At 38.7% G+C, this 18478-nt stretch overlaps 1 protein-coding gene across 3 annotated transcripts; it reads left to right on the top strand.

Moving 5' to 3' along the window:
• The first annotated feature begins 3697 nt into the window (after window positions 1-3697).
• Window positions 3698-18269, top strand: LOC144062380 (guanine nucleotide-binding protein subunit alpha-14-like). 3 transcript variants are annotated; one of them, XM_077583725.1, is made up of 10 exons: window positions 3698-3716; window positions 4588-4623; window positions 4684-4771; window positions 6397-6561; window positions 9649-9833; window positions 9988-10142; window positions 11583-11711; window positions 12275-12404; window positions 13276-13429; window positions 15724-18269. In XM_077583725.1, the coding sequence occupies exons 4-10, from the start codon at window positions 6411-6413 to the stop codon at window positions 15927-15929; spliced, it is 1110 nt and encodes a 369-aa protein (XP_077439851.1). In that variant the 5' UTR covers window positions 3698-3716; window positions 4588-4623; window positions 4684-4771; window positions 6397-6410; the 3' UTR covers window positions 15930-18269. The 3 variants fall into 3 exon arrangements, with proteins under 3 accessions (XP_077439851.1, XP_077439852.1, XP_077439849.1); XM_077583726.1 differs by lacking the exon at window positions 3698-3716 and having other exon boundaries at window positions 3739-4592; XM_077583723.1 differs by lacking the exon at window positions 3698-3716 and having other exon boundaries at window positions 3739-4623.
• Window positions 18270-18478: the final 209 nt, after the last annotated feature.

Raw genomic sequence — 18478 nt, 5'->3', positions numbered from 1 at the left:
CTGAAATAATGAACATCTCTCGATTTACTGTACTAAAAATGCACTTACTCCTGCATCCTGAGTTTGTTTAGTTGAACACAAATTTATTATTCTGTAGTGTGAATGGCAACAGGTGGATACACAGGTTAGGGGTGTGGCTCTTGTCCTACTTAATGTATTAAGTGTCTTGAGATAAATAAATAAAAATCGTAAATTGGCAAAACATAAGTAACATTTACTTGACTTGATAAACAAACAAAAAAAGACATTAAAGGTAGCGGTGTGGGGTTGGGGGGGATACAAATTTGGTACAGCTTTTCTACCAAAATTAAAGGAACAAATCAATTTAGCAAGAAACATGAAGTGGACTTTATATGACAGTTTCCGGATCTGGCCTCAGACCTTGAATGTGTAATTCCTACCAAATTTTAACATGTATTCCAGATGATGGTTGGTCTCACTTTGTAACAATTTTTACAATAGCCTTTTTTGACCATTTATGACTGAAACATTTTTTGATTAGTAGATTAACACTCCCCGTTTATAATGCGAACTCCGGCAAGCCTCTGGTCAATAGATTTCAGACATAATTCGGGTTCAAATTTCCCGCCCTCTGTCTGAGGATGTGACTACATGTGCACGCATTGTGTATGTGATGTGAAGAAGAAAAAAATGCAGTTTCATTTTTTGGCCACAGGTGGCAGTAGTGATTCAAAATAAAATTTTCTTCGCTTAGTAGCTTTAAATCAAAATATGCTAGCTAGCCAAACAAGTAAAATGATGATGATGATGATGATGATGATGATGATGATGATTATTATTATATTTGTTGGGGCGGGAAATCATATTAAAAAAAAATTCAGGTCATAACGTCCAAATGTGGCCACTACAATCAATTGCTAAAAAGGGTAACTTTTATACATAGTTGTGAGACTGTAATGTGTTCTTGACTGTCTTGTGGATGATACAAACTCAAACTAAAAGTCCTAAATTGGTTATTTGTTTTTAGTTGCACCACGTGGTAATTTTTTGTTTTTTTTTAGAGGGCATCATCGGACAAACTTATCCGTCAATGACTCCTGTAAAGTATTGGTATGCAAGGTAATGTATCGGTCTCAATATAGCTTGAACCCAATGAAAAAGTTATCAATCGCAATAAATCAGTTCGACGTTGATGTCAATTTGTTTGAATTGAATTCATTTAAACGCGGAATTGAACCGATGCAGCAGTTTTCGCATCTTATCGCACCCCATGTATTGAATCATTTTTTATTGGCGCGATGCGATCTGTCTGAGTAGTCACAACTTCAACTGAGTCAAGTCAAAAAGATGTGATTTTAAAACTAATTAGATCTGAGCGGAGCGCTTGATATTTTATATTACAAGTCCATTCAGTTTAATCATTGATCGTTGCCTGTTTCCCACAGCAGGCAGCCCACAGGGGACAAAGTCTCCTCTCTTATTACTGTCGGCCACTGTGGCTCGGCTGTAAATATCCATCAGGGAACGATAAGGGAGGAGAGCCTCCTGAATCAAAGTCAGCTCATTCACATCGCAGGTGGAACTCGAGACAACTTCCACCCCGATGCATGCTGGGAGAATGAGCCGGATCATTTCCTCCTATAGTGGAGCTCACACCCTCTCACTGTGTTGTAATTCCCCATTGCATTTTTCCTTCCCTTTTTACTCTTTACTTTCTTTTCTCTGTGCCATGAAAGCCGCACCCTCGTATTCCGGCATGTGTACTTCATTTCAAGCATCAATTGTCTTCATATTAAGGAATATAGCCATCTGTTTTAATACTGTAAAGATGAGTTGTGTGCCAGAATGGATCCCTTAGCCCTTGGTGAGTCTGTCACAGTTTTGTGAAGAAATTCAATCTGTTGTGTGTTGCAGCCGTATGCACTTGACCCCCCTTTTACTAACTTTCTTGCACGGTTACCTAACCTCGTTTCCATGGCAACCGAGAGCTCAGGTGTTCTCCGTATACGTGAGGCTACGAAGGCCCGGACAGACCGGTCTTGCAGGCACAAAGACGACAAAAGATTGACATCTAGTAGGGGTAGAGTTCGTCAGTCGAACTCAGTAACAGGGTTGTTGTTGGTGGTGGGGGGGGTTCCGGGGGTTTGGGGGCGGCTGGGGGTGGATGGGGGGGGCTGGCGGGCCTGCAGTGCCCCGTCCTGCTGCGTTGGATTGGGGGCGCGGGCCGTGTTGGGGTGGGGGGCGCTCCTGCTCCTGGGTTTGCTGCAGGGCCCGGTGGTTGTCCCTTGGCACTGCCGTGGCCTGCCAGATCCACCACGCCAGCATCTATCGAAACTCAGACACAATCTGCTTCTTCCTCTGGTCGTTGAATCGGTGGAGGCTGGTGTCTGTGGGTCTCACTCTGCTTCGTCTGTCCTTCCTTCCTTCCTTTCCTCAGTCTCTCCTTTGGTCTCTTGATGTCTCCCTGATTTGTTGGAATTTCTGGGGTTGGTGAAGGACTCTGGTTGGCGGCCCGGTGGGTGGTGGGTGGTGGATTTCACTTTCCTTCCTTTGGTCCTTCCTCGGGTCTCCTGACGGCCTCACGGCTCTGGCTGGGTTCTGAAGTGTTCGGTTTAGGTGAACGGTATGGGATTTTTTAATAGGTTTTAGGTGAACTAATGAATACACACTCACACGCACGCACACACGCACATGCACATACATATAGTCACCCACATACAAAATTAAAAAAAGAGAGCAATGATGATGACATGTCAAATCGGTAAAATTACCGAATGAACAATACTGAGCTCTCCAGAAAAGAAGAAGAAGAAAAAAAAAAAGATTGACATCTAGTTACAAAATACCCGCTCTGCTCTCAAAACATTGTGCCAGATGACTCACGAAATGAACACCGATTTCATCATGATTTCTGCATGGGCGCTTGAGTTCAGAGGGTTTCCTCACATTTTTTTTTTAACCTCAAATGAGACGTTTGAAATAACGGACTAAAAATAAGTAACGGGCTAACATTGCTGCGAATGACTCAACTTTCAATTTGTTTGCAAAAATTTGCCGATTTTTGACTTAGCTCACTTCACAATATGCAGCACTTTGGCGAATTGTAAACGATTCTCTAAAAAAGTGGCTTCAAACTGTTAAATGAAATCCCAAATTAAATATAAAACAAAGACAATAACAACAAAAACCAACAACTCATATCTTAGCATTTTAGTCTGCTATCTTAACGCTAATGCTAAGTAGCAACTATGTTGCAATGCTATAACCGTTTATCCTCACGAATCAAATTACAAGTATCCAGTCCAATGCTTTTCAATGAGCGTAGAGCGTCATTTCACCGAGTTAGACCGCCATTTTGACATGTGATGTAAACTCAGACTTGTTAATACTCATATATTTCTACTTTTGTGAAGAACGACTAAATCTGGTGACCCATTCAGACCCTGAGTGACTGCGTTTTTCCTCATACTTTATTTTGAAACTGGAGCGGAGCCAAAGAAGATTCTAGACTTTCCGGCAGGTAGTGACAATTTATCCAAAAGACAGATTTTATAAAAATGATGACAAAAGACACGTGATAGATTTCTGCTCTGTGACTTTCAAAATAATACTTGGCTGCCTATGTTCTTCCTATCAAGTACTGCCATGCTTGATAGTTTAATTGATAGTTGAAATTATTTGTTTTTGTTCATCTATCTAATAATAATTTGTGTTCAACTAAACAGGCTCAGATTTCCCACTGAGTAAATACATTGGTGAGTAAACTAAAATCTTAATTATTTCAGTAAAAACACGTTTTGTAACTTTTTAGTTTGGTGGTGTGCCTTAGCTGTACTGTATTGTTTGGGGAAACATGCACCGCTCTAGGCCATCCATGGAAACGATCAAAATTTAATTACTGGCAACCATCTCATAGATCAACAGGAAAACGTTGATGCAGAACAAATGGGGTCCCTTAAATCATTCTTGTTTACATCCTGTCAACCAGTGCTGAGAGGTTAAGAAGTACAAATACACTACTGTACTTCAGTAGATATTTCAGGCATTTGTAATCAAGTATTTTTTTTCTGATCATTTTTTATGCCAAAAACCACAAGCTTCTGAGTTCTGACAAAACTTTTTTTCAGTCTAATCTGAAAAAAGGACCTACCAGCAAAGTGTATTTCTTCCGTTGTTATCATTAGCTGATTAATATTTTTGTTATATTGTTATCGTTAGCCAAAGAACACATTTTGTAAGAATTTTTATATTTCTTTAGTTCTGCCAAGTTGTCAAAACAAATATTGTGTATATAAGGGTCACAAATAAATTGTTTTGATTTACTTGCAGTAAGTAGGCATTCAATCTGTATGTTTTAAAATTTTATTGAGGATCCCCGCCACGCAATTCCAACTTTACCTTTAATCACGGGATTGGGACGGGACAGGAGAAAAAGTTCATAAGAGCAGTCTCATTCCTGTAGCGTTTGAACAATACTATTATTTTGAAGTCTTCCCCTCTCCCTCTCGTGTCTTCCGGTGCCGCTGCGGTCGCCTTGCCGCGTTCCTGTCGCGTTCTTGCCGCGCCGTCGCCTGGAGCGCATTCCGGTCGTTACGCGGACCGTGGACACGGAACATTCCTGTGTAGGCGAGGTGCGAGGTGGACTTATTATCCGAGCAGCAGGTTAGTGCGTGACAAAATAAATGACACCGTTCGGACGCTTCAGCTGCACTTTGTCCGCAGGTGCATCGCACCGGGCATCTGCCGGGAAATGGACCGAGTGAAGGAAGCGTTGGAACTCGGACAGTGCACGGACTGAGCTCACTTCAAGGTATTGGATTGGGTTTCGTTTCGTCCGTTCTGGTGACGGTTGAGCTGTAACTTTGACTGATAACAAACTTACTCGTTTACCCTAATAACAGATATGTTACTCACACTGGTGGCAAAAGTACTCACAGAAGCTCGATTGCGTTAAAATAAAAGAAAGTCTCTGGTGAAAGTAGGCCTACAAGTACTGATTCAATAATAAGTACATTTCATTTATTTCAGAGTTTTAGTATAAACTAGCTGGCAAACAGTTCGGGCTCTACCCCGCCTACTGCCCCAAGCCAGCAGGGATAGGCTCCAGCACCCGCCGCGATACTAGTGAGGAAGCGGTTAAGAAAATGAATGGATGGAGTACGAAAGAAAAAACTTTTTGGGTGGGGGGTTATATACAATACCAGAGGCGGCAAAAAAAAAATGCTCACTGTCTTGAAGTGATATATTTGTTTAAATAAGAAAAGAGCAAGAGCCTCAGATAAAGGTAGACTCAGTTAAAAGTAGATGTATTGGTTTAACTCCTATGTAGTTTAGTACGAAATTAAAATGATATATAACTGTCATTTATACACACCACCAGGGGTGGCAAAAGTAGGCTACTCATACTCTGTACTGTACTTATGTAGAGTTGCTAAAGACACTTAAACAATTACAATTTCCGTTTTGATAATTTAAGCGTTTAATTTCCCTCTTTTAGTTCTCATACTGTAAATAAGTTGCATGTTGTATATTTAACAACATTTTAAACAAAGAGTTAGCTGTCATTGGCTCGGTTTATTTTTGTGCTCACTGTGAACAACAGAGTAACAAAAAATGCTAAATTGGCTAATGAAAACAACTGAAATGAATGCATACATGTAGGCCTACAGATTTTTTCTTTTCTGATTAGCCGGAGACTAATTAAACACCAACACCACACGTTCACCACAAATCATTATTGTAACATTGCTTCAGTGTTTTATGTCTGCTGTATGTTGTGTTATCAATTTGTTGATATTTATTTTATTTACTGTAAACTTCTTATGCTATCCTGTCTTTATTTGCATGACTGATTTTTACTCCACGCTCAGCACTGTGCTTGCAGTAATGATTGTTTTAAGTGCTTTACAAATAAAGTTGAGTTGAGTAGCTGGCGCATCAAACTATTCTCTGGATGAAAAATAATTAGCTTCTCCAAATCGGTATGCTAGCGCTCCCTGGTTAGCATTCCTCCATGTTAATGCTGTCCCCAGGGACGGACTGGGAACAAAATCTGGCCTGGGAAAATTTTGTCGAGGTGGGGGGTGGGGTTTCAGGGCCAGTCCGCCCCAGTCTGTCCTTTTGAATAAATGGAAAATAAATGGCTTATAGGTGATTATAATTTCATGTGCAGTACATGCGGCAAAGGCTTTTGATCATTTCAACACAGATACAAATATCGAAAGCCGAGATGTGCAGTATCACTTCAACATACTTCCTTGACACCAATTTTTACGGCTTTAATTGAAATATGAGGGGGGTTACAGTCAATAAAGGTTTTATAGAATTTGCTTTCAATCCTATGGAGAAAAAAAATCTATATATATATATATGTATAAAATGAATCTTCAGTCAGTGTGTGCAAATAATTCTGCGATGTGGTTGGTTTGATATCAGGTGTGTTGGGAGCCATGGCGGGCGACGGGGGTTTTTGGCGGCAAATCTGCATGTGCTGCCTCTCAGAGGAGGAGCAGAGGGACGCCAACATAAACAAAGAGATCACGCGTCAACTCAAGAAGCAGAAGCAGATGGAGCGGCGACAGGTCAAAATCCTCCTGTTGGGTGAGTGACGCCAACTCGTTCTGTCACAGGTGGCAAATTATGGCGTTATTTTATGCACGCTGAAAAATGCTGGGTTGTTTTCTTAAGCGAATTGCTGGTTGAAGTAAGATGAAGTCAATTGAGTTTAACATTAGGAAATGTTGTCGGTCAAAATGGCCGCCAATTGAGAGGAGAGGGATAAAACCGTGATGGATTTTGCTGCTTAATTTATGAATCAGAACGCCGTGTTTAGACTAGTGGCGGCGCATTGAACAAGAAAAATGTGACTTAAAACACGACTTTCCCACCCAACTTCTTCAGCAGGCCATGGAGCGACAGCTTGCAATTATAACGCCTCACGGATAGCATTACTCACTTAATAGCCAAAGCGATGCAGCCATTCAAAACTGGTGAGAAAACCCACGTTGGCCGACTTTCAATCGGCAGCACAGCCATTCCGGTGATTGTGTGATTATTCTATTTATTTATTGTTCTACATTTCTATGGCTGTGTTCAATATTCTTGTGAGTTAAAAGTTGATTGCTAGTGAAAGTTATTTAATAGACATGCACGTGCAGTATTTTCGCAGTAATGATACACTTTGCGATCAAACCCTTAGCAATGATCCTTTTATGCGGTCGCCACCGTTTTCTTACCGGCATCCGTGTTGCCTGTGATGAAAACGAGTTTTAACACCCCCGCGTCATGCCGTGTAGCCTGGCCTGTTTGGCGGCCCAGCAGGGGAAGGGAAGTATGCCAAGTATGTCGTCCACGTGCGAGTATGTCAAGAATGGTCCAGATAAGCGATCGCTTTCGAAGCAAAAGTCACCAGACTGGAGAGGGAGAGTCCCACAAACCTACAGGCCTCCTTTCCAGATTGATTGCCGGCTTTATAGGCGGCAGATAAGGCACAAATTAACAGCCGCATCTTTGCCCGCTTTGGCCATAAATATCCCTCTTTATGACAGTGCGGGTCACCTTCTGTGCATTCGAGGCGTCTGCCCTTGAGCATTATTATAGAATCAACTGTATAGTTGATTAGATCCTTGAATGATTAATGAGTTTTATTGTTATAATCACACGAAACAAGTGGGCACAAGTGGATGATTAACAGCTTCAGATGAGCTAATTAATTTGTTCACCACCATAAAACATATGATTTGTACAGGCATTGTTTTAAGTAAGGCTTGAGCAATGCAGGATTTATTTATTTTTTAAAAAAATCGATTTTCAATTTTAATTGATTTTTTCAACTTTGCTCATAGACAAAATACATGACTTTTTATTTTTTTATTTTTATTTTTTAACAGATAATGTTAAAAAAAACACCCAACTACTTCCACTTGTTCTTTTTTGTCAGTATGTAAATATAATATTTAACTCATTCACTGGACGTTTATAAAAGGTGAACTGAAAGGCAACCATTTACTGCCACCAACAAATATTTTTGCTCAACTACGTTTTTACGCATACGTGAAGGAAGATCTCGCCCAACTTGTCTGTGAAATTTAGTCCTGTTAATGAAGTCAATGACGAGCAGATCCCTGCAGATGGCGCTTGTTAGGTCGATTGCGAGGGAGAGAAATTGCCACATGTTGAAAATAGGAAACGTTTTGATAAAGGTTAACTTTGAATGATGTAATACCGACTTGTACAACTTGTTCATCCGCAAAAATGTTTTACACTGAAGTGATTTAAGTTGATGCACAACTTAGTTATGCTTGTAATGTGTGCACAACAAAGATAGTGATGTCGTGTTTGGAGAGACGTGTTGTTTAATAGTGACACATCACACTACATGTTTTTTGGGGGAAATTTGACACACCCTGGCACAAGTGCAACAACACATTCCAGGGTTGGTCGGCTGGCTGCAACCTGAAGTTACTTTCGGTTATTTTATCTTCACAGTATCTGTTCAGATAAATTAAAGGGGAAACATTTTCTTTACAATAATAACTGTTTTTATCCATTTTATGGGTTGGCCCTTTTGCCACTTGCTGTCTACTAAAAATGACATCACATGACCAAACCCATAAAACAGTGGAACCGTGACTACTACTATTACCTGAGCCCTTCAGGCAATTGATGTCATTTTCAGGCGATGAAAAAGGTAAAAATGGAAATTTTATGAGAATACAGTTGAGTTTTTGATCTTTCTTTGTTGTTGTTTTGCTAAAAAATGTATCTATTTTTTATGTTTATATATATTTTTTGAAGCAACTAGCCACAATATCATGCGAATAATTATTTTTTTTATCATGAAAATAATCTTTTGTTTATGCTAAAACTGAAATTTAATTTTGAGAAAAATTGGCAAAATATAACAACAATAAAAAAATATATGTTGCTCAAAAACTAATATATATATATTTTTTTTTTTAATAAAATTGTTTATTACTGGAATAGTCATACTAGAACGCTCAAACTTTTATAACAAAAGATATATGCTATAAAGTAATTTTTTTTAAGTTATATGACAATAAAGTTGTATTTTTTACTTAAAAAGTTGTAATTTTAGAAGAATGCGGTTTCCTTATCTAAAAAGTAGTATTTTCTTGAAAAATAGTACTAATATGATAAAAATATTCTCACAGGAATGTTTTTTTTTAAATAATCATTAATTCATGTAGTTTAATTTTGTTTTATGTCAAGTCAACCCCCCCCCCCCAAAAAAAAACTGCTTTACAATAATATGTTCTATGTAACCCCACAAATCTAAACACGTTATTCTAATTAATATTGTGTTTGTGGAATAGTGGAATACATTTAAGGTGGCGGCCATTTTGTTTGCTGACATCACTATTGCTCAGGGCACATGCAACGACCAATTATGGCTCAGCTTGCCAAAGTCACATTAAGCAAACTCAGAAAACAAGTGAGCTCTCGTTGGTTGTTACCTGAGCCCTGAGCAACTGTGATGTCATCATCAGTCTGCAACAAGTGAAAAAAATGGCCGGATAAAAATGATTGGATTTTCCTCATGATTTAACCAGAATGCTGTGTTTAGACTAGTGGGTTGACTTCCCCTTTAAATCTAAAAGTTTTAATCAAAGATTGAATCTGAGATGAGGCACAATGCACATTAGCACATATTTGTTGCTTCCTCAGGAACTGGCGAGAGTGGGAAAACCACTTTCATCCGCCAGATGAGGATCATCCACGGACGGGGCTTCTCAGAGGATGACAGGAAAGAATTTGCTAAATGCATCTTCCAGAACATCTTCACGGCCATCAAGGCCATGACAGGAGCCATGACCACGCTCAGAATTCCCTACTCCAACCCAGATAACGAGGTGCGCTCGTGTTTTGAGTCACAAGCATGGCCATGGAACAAATTGAACTCATATCTCAAGGGCATCAATCTGCTGCTTTGCCGCTATCTGTTTTGGCGGGGATTTTCACTGTTTGCCGCATTTGTGCTCGCTTCTCAATGACACGATCCCGCAGTTCTACGCCAATAAGATCCAGAATGTCGACACGGTGCATATCACCAAGCTGGAACGAGACTACGTGGACGCCATCCGCCGCCTCTGGGCCGACTCCGGCATGCGGGTCTGCTACAGCCGACGCTGCGAGTACCAGCTCCTGGATTCCACAGAGTAGTGAGTGCAATGTTTGATTATAATTGTCTTTTTTTTTTTTTTAAATAGTCACTAAGGCATTGCAAAAGTCACTATCAGATATATTGTAACTGTGGGTTGTGGTTGTCACGTCGATTATGAGGAACAAATTCCAACACTGCAATTTGGATACCTTTAGTCACTTTTAGTCACATGTTACATATGCACACACACACACACACACATATATATATATATATATATATATATATATATATATATATATAAATAAAAGACAGATTTAGTTATGTTGAATGAAAATAAAACATTTGCAAACATTTCTAAAAGTTGTATTTTCTCAAAAAATTGTCCTAGTATAAAAAAAAACTGGCATGTTTTTTTTTATAGTCATTATTTATGGAGTTTAATTTTATTTTTTTATGTTATACAGCTTCTTCTTTTTTCTTTTTTTTTTTTAGAGTTTAGAGAGATTAGTGTAACATTCTTGAAAATGTAATCCAATATTTTTTATTTTATTTTATTTTATGTCTTTCATTAAATGTAAAAACATTTTTTCTCCCTTTCCTGACATGTTATGGACCAAACCAGTAGTGCATTTTTTCAATGTCCTGTTTTTAAAGGGTTGAAATTAAAAATATTTAATCATGTTTTTAAAAATCTGATTATTAATTAATTGGCAGAATAATCAATTATTAAAATAATTGTTAGCTGCAGCCCTAATAATAATAATAATAATAATAATCATGTTAATCATCATCATTATTATCATCACAACAAAAAGCAATAATCAAAGTAATTTTTAACAGAAATTAAATAGTAATTGCGCTTCTGAAGAGTATTTTAAAGAGTCGATACAAATTTCCCTATTTCAGCTCTAAAATAAACTTACTGTACCTATTCTAAATTACTGGAATGCAACTGTATATTCTCTGCTTACACTATTTTTTTTTTTTTAATTGAAAGGAAATTCCAGTATGTCTCATTTTATTATCTTACCGAAACATTTTGTTGACTCATCACATAATAAAATAAATATACACATTTATCTGCTTGTCCATATTTTGGAATCCGGCCAGTAGAGGGAAGTAGTTTCCTTCCAGACTCATTTCACCGCCTACATTCAGTCTCTAATGAAAATAAAAAAATATAAATATGAAAAGATGACGTGACTTTGGGGGTTTTCCAATGGAAATTTTGATCAAACACAAAGTCACAACTAGCCTCCCGTGTCTCTTTGTTTACCGAGCAGTGTGTGTGTGCCACAACAGTGATCATAAAAAGGCACCGTCTGTACACAGTGGCTCGGCTCCCTTCCCGTCTTTTTAATCACGGCTAATTCATCACACATCCTCCGTCACTTGTGTTTGTTTTGCACACACAGGAAGTAGGCCATAACGTAGCCGCAGTTTCCTGGTTTTACTGATATGTTGTTGTTGTTTTTTTCCATCTGTGTGCTTCCAGCTACATGAGCCAACTGGACCGCATCGCAGAACCAGACTACATCCCCACAGAACAGGACGTGCTGAGGGTCCGATTCCCCACCACGGGCATCCACGACTATTCCTTCACCATAAACAAGATCACACTCAGGTGGGTTTGCAGTCGCAGTTCTCCCACTGACTATTACAGGGTTGCCTTGAGATACGAGTTTAATTCGTTCCATGACAACGCTCGTAATGCAAAACATTCATATCTAAAACCGTGTTTCTCTTTTGAAATGAATGGGAATGTCATTAATACGTTCAAGCCACCTATTTAAAAAGTCTCATGTGTTTTTTACATTAACAAACAGTAATTAGATCAAATGTAAAGATCCATCTGGTATGCGAGCCTTGGCCACCTGGGGGCAGTATAATAAATAGAGACATTCACATAGAGACATACAAGAAGAAGAGTTTCACAACTAACTCAATAAGATGCAGTTATATTAGTCTATATTTATCGCAAAGGATTTTTTAATGAATTAATCCCAACTACTATTTTTTGTGTGCCGTCTAAGGAACTATGTTGAAGTGAGTTGAGGAGAAATTTGAAGTGTTTTACCGCCATGGGGGAAGGCACTTTACCTGTGCAATTCAGTCCGGATAATCAGTAGTCATCTCGTAAGCTTTTCCTCATTTTTTTTGTCTCTTCCTCTTGTGCCTCACCCGCAGGATCGTGGACGTGGGCGGTCAGAAGTCGGAGCGTCGGAAATGGATCCACTGCTTCGAGAACGTCACCTCGCTCATCTTCCTGGCCTCCCTCAGCGAGTACGACCAGGTCCTGGAGGAGAGGGACACCATTGTAAGTGCGGGCGACGAATCAAGCAGCAGAACAAGCAGACCAATTTTTAACAGCTTCACCAATTTTGCACTGGAGATGACCAAAACAGCTGAGCATTATTTATACAGATTTAGCATTAGCATAGTTATACTGTAATAGTTAGCATTTTTATTGTAGTTAGTTTTTGTTTTGTTTTGTGTGTGTTTTTAAATTCTGTTAGTTTTAAGTTTTTTTTTTTGGAGCAGATTTGTTTTTATTAAAAAAATAATTTGCATAATGCTCAGGTTTTTTTTTGTTTATGTATATAAGTATATGCTGTCTGTTGAGTGCAAAAATAAATTTAAAAAATAAGTAAAAGTTACAATTAAAATAAACCCTGCAAGTTCATGTATGAAATTAGTTGACAAACAAGACATTTTCGCTTTGATTATAGTTATGGTTAGCTTTATGATCCTAAAATTTAAATTAGTTTGTTTTGTTAAAAACACTCGTTTTCATTTTAATTTCATTACAATTTTAATTTGAATTATTTTTTTTCTTTTCGTTAACTATACTAATCTTGCAAGATCTCCAACCACTAAGTAATTCTACTCTCCAAATCACCCAGCCCGCTCATCACTTTTTTCTCCACTCAGTACTCTTCTGAGCATCACTTCTCTCATCTGCCAGCAGGTGTCGCTGTTTCATTGACATATTTACTACACTTTCCCTGTCGCAAACTACCCCATGTGCACTGTTGGGATTAAAAAAAAAAAATAGGGTCATTTACTGCAGATTCAAATTTTTTTTTGTCAAAACTGATCACATTTGAAGTGGCTTATTAATCCACTAGCCATATTCCCTCCATAAACTCCCTCTCATCTGCATATGTGTGTGCGCGTGTGTGCCTCAGAACCGCATGGAGGAGAGCCTGGCTTTGTTCTACACCACCATCCATTCGCCCTGGTTCCACAGCACCTCCATCATACTCTTCCTCAATAAAACTGACATCCTGGCTGACAAAATATTAACCTCTGACCTGAAGAAATACTTCCCCGGTTTCATGGGTAAGCACCTCAGGTCGACAATTTAATGCCACAATTTGCTTTATAGACAAAATGTTTTTACCACAAAAACTCTATACGAACACCCATCGCTACATTGCATTTGGAGGATTTTTTTTAAATGTAACAGTAATTGGTGTACTTTCAATCGCTTCATTGAAAAAAACGGTAACAGTATACACGCATAAAAAGTAGACCAGGCCCTGCCGCTTAAAGCAGCACACATTCAAAGTCACAGATACTACAGTGTCCAACGTGACGATAGCAACGCCAGGGGGACAAAAGTCATATCTGCACTTGGATATTTCGTATTGATACCATGCATAGGTAATGCCATTTAAAAAATAAGAAATTATTATATTTATTATTATTAGGGATGGGCCAGTATTGAGATGTGGCCTTATTTCAAGGTATACTCAGGACTCAGCCGCCCTCTTGTGGCTCTTTTATAAACAGGAGCTATAAATGAGAAATTATAAGAATAGAAAATTGCTACTAATTTCATGCACTTTTAAGGAAAAATTATGATGGGGGTGGGGTATCAAAAGTGGTATTGGTGCTGGTACTCGCACTGGTATTGGTCTGAAAAAGGTGATATTGAAAATTCCTAATGAACTATTTTTACATACTCTTGAACTATTTTATCTATGAATAAGTTGGCCCAAGTGTCCGTTTTTAAAAACTACATGAGGCCGTTGAGTAGAAGTGTCCCTTTGAGGACATTTTCACTTTTTAATGTCGAACCCCCCCCCGATCTTACGTCCTTCCATTTCAGTTTGGGTTCATGACAGATGCCGCCATATTACAGGTTGTCATGTTGATTTACTCTCATCCATTATTTTTTTCCCTCTCCTCATTGTGTGACTCATACATCCAGTCACAAAAGTCATTTTCAAAGTGCCACGCTCCAATTCCCTTTTCTTCATCACCAAAGTGAACCATAATTAGGAGATCTTTTGTCCATTCTATAATTTGCCTTCAAATGACTCACTTCCTGCAGGTGTTTTTTTTTTGGGGGGGGGGGGGGGGCATACATATTTGTCACATGTGGCCTCTGTTGCTGGTGCCAACGTCTGCATGCAGAGCACTGCCTTGACACTTCCCCTCTTCCTCCTGTAGCCCATGGCAACTGCTGACAGATAGACCCCCCCCCCCCCCAAAAAAAAATCCCCTAATGTGTGTTCTGTGTGCAGGGAGGGGTTACGACAGTTGTACTATATGTCCAACATGCACACAAAAGGATCGATTCATTGTTGTTGTTTTTTAAGATAGTATGAGAGAACCTCTGCTACATATGATCAGATGATAATGTCTTTGTTTTGACTCAGTGAAGCAGCATGGGGCTCATTATCCACGCGATGGAGCCAAAGCAGTAATAATTGTCATTATTCAGTTTTGTTTTTAGAACATAAGTCACTGTTCAACCGTTACTGTCGCACTACACTGCCAGAGGGGAAAAGAGAATGAAAGTGAAAAAGAAAGGAAAGTAGGAAGAGAAAAAAGAAAGTGAAAATGCATTTATGAAAGAGCAATGTTGTCACAAATAGCCAGCTTTTTTTTTTTTAATTTACTTGCAACAACGTCACAAGTTAGACCTGCTTTTACCGAGTCTGAGGCGCAGTGTGTGTGCCATGTTCACAAACAGGCAGACATGCCCCGGCGCGACAATTACAATGTGCGTAGTTTCATTTTGCTTGAGATTTTTTGGTTCATCTGGAAATTTCACAAATACTAAGGGTGTGCCCAAAAATCGATCCTCATAAGAATCGCGATTCTCATTTAGTACGATTCAGAATCGATTTTGAATGTCCCAAAATCGATTTGATTTAAATTATTTTATACTGTCTTGCCTTTGTCTGTGTGTGCCTTTATTTGGAGCGCTGTTCATGTTGTACCCGGTTTGCCCACTGAGGGGCAGTGTGGTTCCACGCGGGCTAATACACTCTTAAGTTGTAGCCACATTAGAGAGTAGAAGGAAAAAGTCACGATCAAGTTATTCCCCAAAAAGTTTGTTTGATTTTTCAGCGCGGAGCCGTTCTTTTGAGTAGTGCGCTAATTAGCATTAGCGAGTCAGACCGGAGTAGATCATTACGATTCCTTGCTCTTCTATAGATTGAAGCAAAAATCATTGTCAATCAAATCATTTTGAATCAAAAATCGCTCCGAATCAAAAATCGAATCGCAGACCCAAAAATCGGAATTGAATCGAATCGTGAGACATTCAAAGATTCCCACCCCTAACAAATAACCTTTTTTTTTGAGTATGTTGTATTTAATTTACAGTCTCTTCCATCCAGGTAGGAGACAAGATCCGGAGGATGCCAAAAAATACATCCAGAAGCTGTACCAGCAGCAGAACAGCAACCCGGACAACAAAGAGGACGTGAAAAGCTTGTACCCGCACCACACCTGCGCCACAGACACGGACAACATCCGCAGGGTGTTCAGCGACGTGAAGGACACGGTGCTGCTCAGGTCTCTGCGGGAGTACGGCATCTTCTGAAACTTTTCCACAGCCCCCGTGGACGACGGTTCGCGAGACGATCTGAGGAAGGACGGTGAGAATGAAGGCCAGTTTATTTTTTCACACGCGAAGGAGGCGGAAACGGACTTTTAGACAGACGAAAACCTCACCCATCCATTTTCTCCAAGTATGTGTCCTCGTTAGGGTTGAGGGTGAGCTGGAGGCATTCCCAGCTGACACCTTGGATTGGCCCGCAGCCAATCAGAGGCCACGTATAGACGAACAACCATCTGTATCCTCAGTTGTGGTCAGGGTTTTGGGTCACACGGATTTCATTGGAAAGTTCCATCAGGTAGCTCAAATGGTCATTTTTGTACAAAAGCCAAAAGTAAATTGAGGATTATTCAACGCTTTGCACACATTTTTATATAGAGTGCATAACTACTCCTTGTACTTTGGTATTTAAGTACTCGAACCGCTCCACTGTATGTAGTGATGTCGTCCTGTTCATGTCCAGCACATTAAGCGTGAAAATTAACACTCAGGTATCAACGCTTTTTGGTGTTAAAAAGGACTTCCAAGCATTCCAGAGTTTTTAACGTTACGGGACATTTTTGTTATTGTGTGAAAAGATGTTCAAGTGATAAAAATACTATCTTAACTTGGAAGCAACTTTTTTTTTTTTAGAAATTTAAATTGCCCTGTTCTAAATATTTGTAAACAATTGTTGGTTTGTGATTACAAGGCGGGTAAGTGTTATCAAGTGAGTTGCCTGAAGATTGGGGATATGGAAACGCATTGATTTTAGGGACAGGCAATTGGTTGACTCCTTTTTTTTTTTTTTTTTTTTTGCAAACCCTTAAACTATGCGAAAACCTACTGATAACGATTCAACATATGTTTTCCACAAAGAACGTGAAACAGAAAATATAATAATTAATTTATTTAAATTAAAAAAAATATAAGACATATCCTAGGAAATCGAAAAAAATAAATACATTTTAAAAAAAAAATTGAAAAAGGGGGAAATAGAATTTTGCGAAACGGCAGGTGACGAATCACAAATGTACAGGCGTCCACTGAAGTTTTCAGTTGTAATATCACCCTGCACCACTAGATGGCAGAAAAGGCTTAGTTGCAATTACATCAGGTCTTATACAACAACATGAGTAGGCCTAATCATTTTTTTGCGGACTTGGAATGATATGCAGGGCAAACATAGTAGTGAGTTGATTTTTGTGAGGGGGGAAAAAAGTAAAGTCCTTGCACTTAACTTTTTTCATTGCTTGTTTGAGACAAAAAAAAAAGTCAAAATGTTGGTTTGTTGTTCAGCCTTGAATGGTCAATTTTATGCATGAGATTTCTTTGCACTGTGGGGTGAAAAAAAAAATCACAGTACGTGGTTATTTTGTGGTTTGCTTCAAACCCTTTGTTGTTGGGTTAGGAACTTAGAATGGTGGACCTTTTTTTTTATTTTTATTTTTTTATTACATGCATTGAGAAATGTATTATAAGCAATGAAATATATTAAAAGCAGATATTTTGCACTTAAGCACCTATTTTGTCCGTATCTAAAAAAAAAAAGTTAGACAGTTTTTGTTTAACATCCGGTTAGGAAGTGCATACTTCTGTGACACAAATTACTACTTTCCTATTTAGCCAAGACTTTGAGCTTTCAGTAATGCTCTAAGATGCCACAAGATGGCGATCTTAAATAGCGGAGGATAGGTTCACTAAGCAAACGTACAACTGTTTACAATGACTGGGAAACGGGGCATACACATCTAACAGTTGGCACTGAGCCACATGCTTCTTCACCTGGACGTTCTTGGACGACAAACGTTAGAATTGTTAACTGCTACAAAAGGAAAAAAAAAAAAAAAAAAAAAGAAGTTGACCACTGTTATTAGTAAAAGCTAAAAGGAAGTGATGACACATGTTAAAATAATATCAGAGTGCTCTTAAGTATGTCCTATTTATGATATTATGTGCGAGAAGGGGAATATTTAATAAGCGTGAGCGCCTCATAAGCTTCACAAATGTCTGTTTTGTTTATTGATTGAATGTTTTGAAGTGTTTTACTCTCCTTATCACTGCTTTTTTTTTTTTTGCTTTTTAGATGTTGAATGATGTCTTTTTATTTAACCACATGTGCATCGATTACGATGCAGGACTCATTTGTGGGCAGACTTCGGTGAAAGGAAGGGGGGGGACTAATATTAAAATAATAATAATAATAATCATGAACATATGAAGTTTGCTGTTATTGGTCTATTTGGAAGTTTTGCCTTATTGTGACGTCATCTTACAAAGCATACAAGTGGATTTATAGCAGTGGTGAGACTTGATTAAAAATAAATCTCCCTCAAGGCTTTGTAAGTTATGTTTAAGAATTCAAATATTTTTTAGATTAGAGGAAGTCTAGAGCCTTTGGAATTTCCGCAGAAAAACGAACTGGCTGCGTATCACACAATGAATGTAAAATGACAACAAATAAGGTTTAGCCACGGCCCAAGACAACAAGAGCAGACAACGGGTGAGAGTCTGCTGCCCCTTTGCTGATAATGAGGTGCTCGGTTTGAGGGAAT

This window comes from Vanacampus margaritifer, chromosome 13, assembly GCF_051991255.1.
Source record: "Vanacampus margaritifer isolate UIUO_Vmar chromosome 13, RoL_Vmar_1.0, whole genome shotgun sequence".
Taxonomy (NCBI): domain Eukaryota; kingdom Metazoa; phylum Chordata; class Actinopteri; order Syngnathiformes; family Syngnathidae; genus Vanacampus; species Vanacampus margaritifer.
The sequence above is the reverse complement of the archived record's forward strand: the minus strand, read 5'-3'. Positions and strand labels throughout refer to the sequence as shown.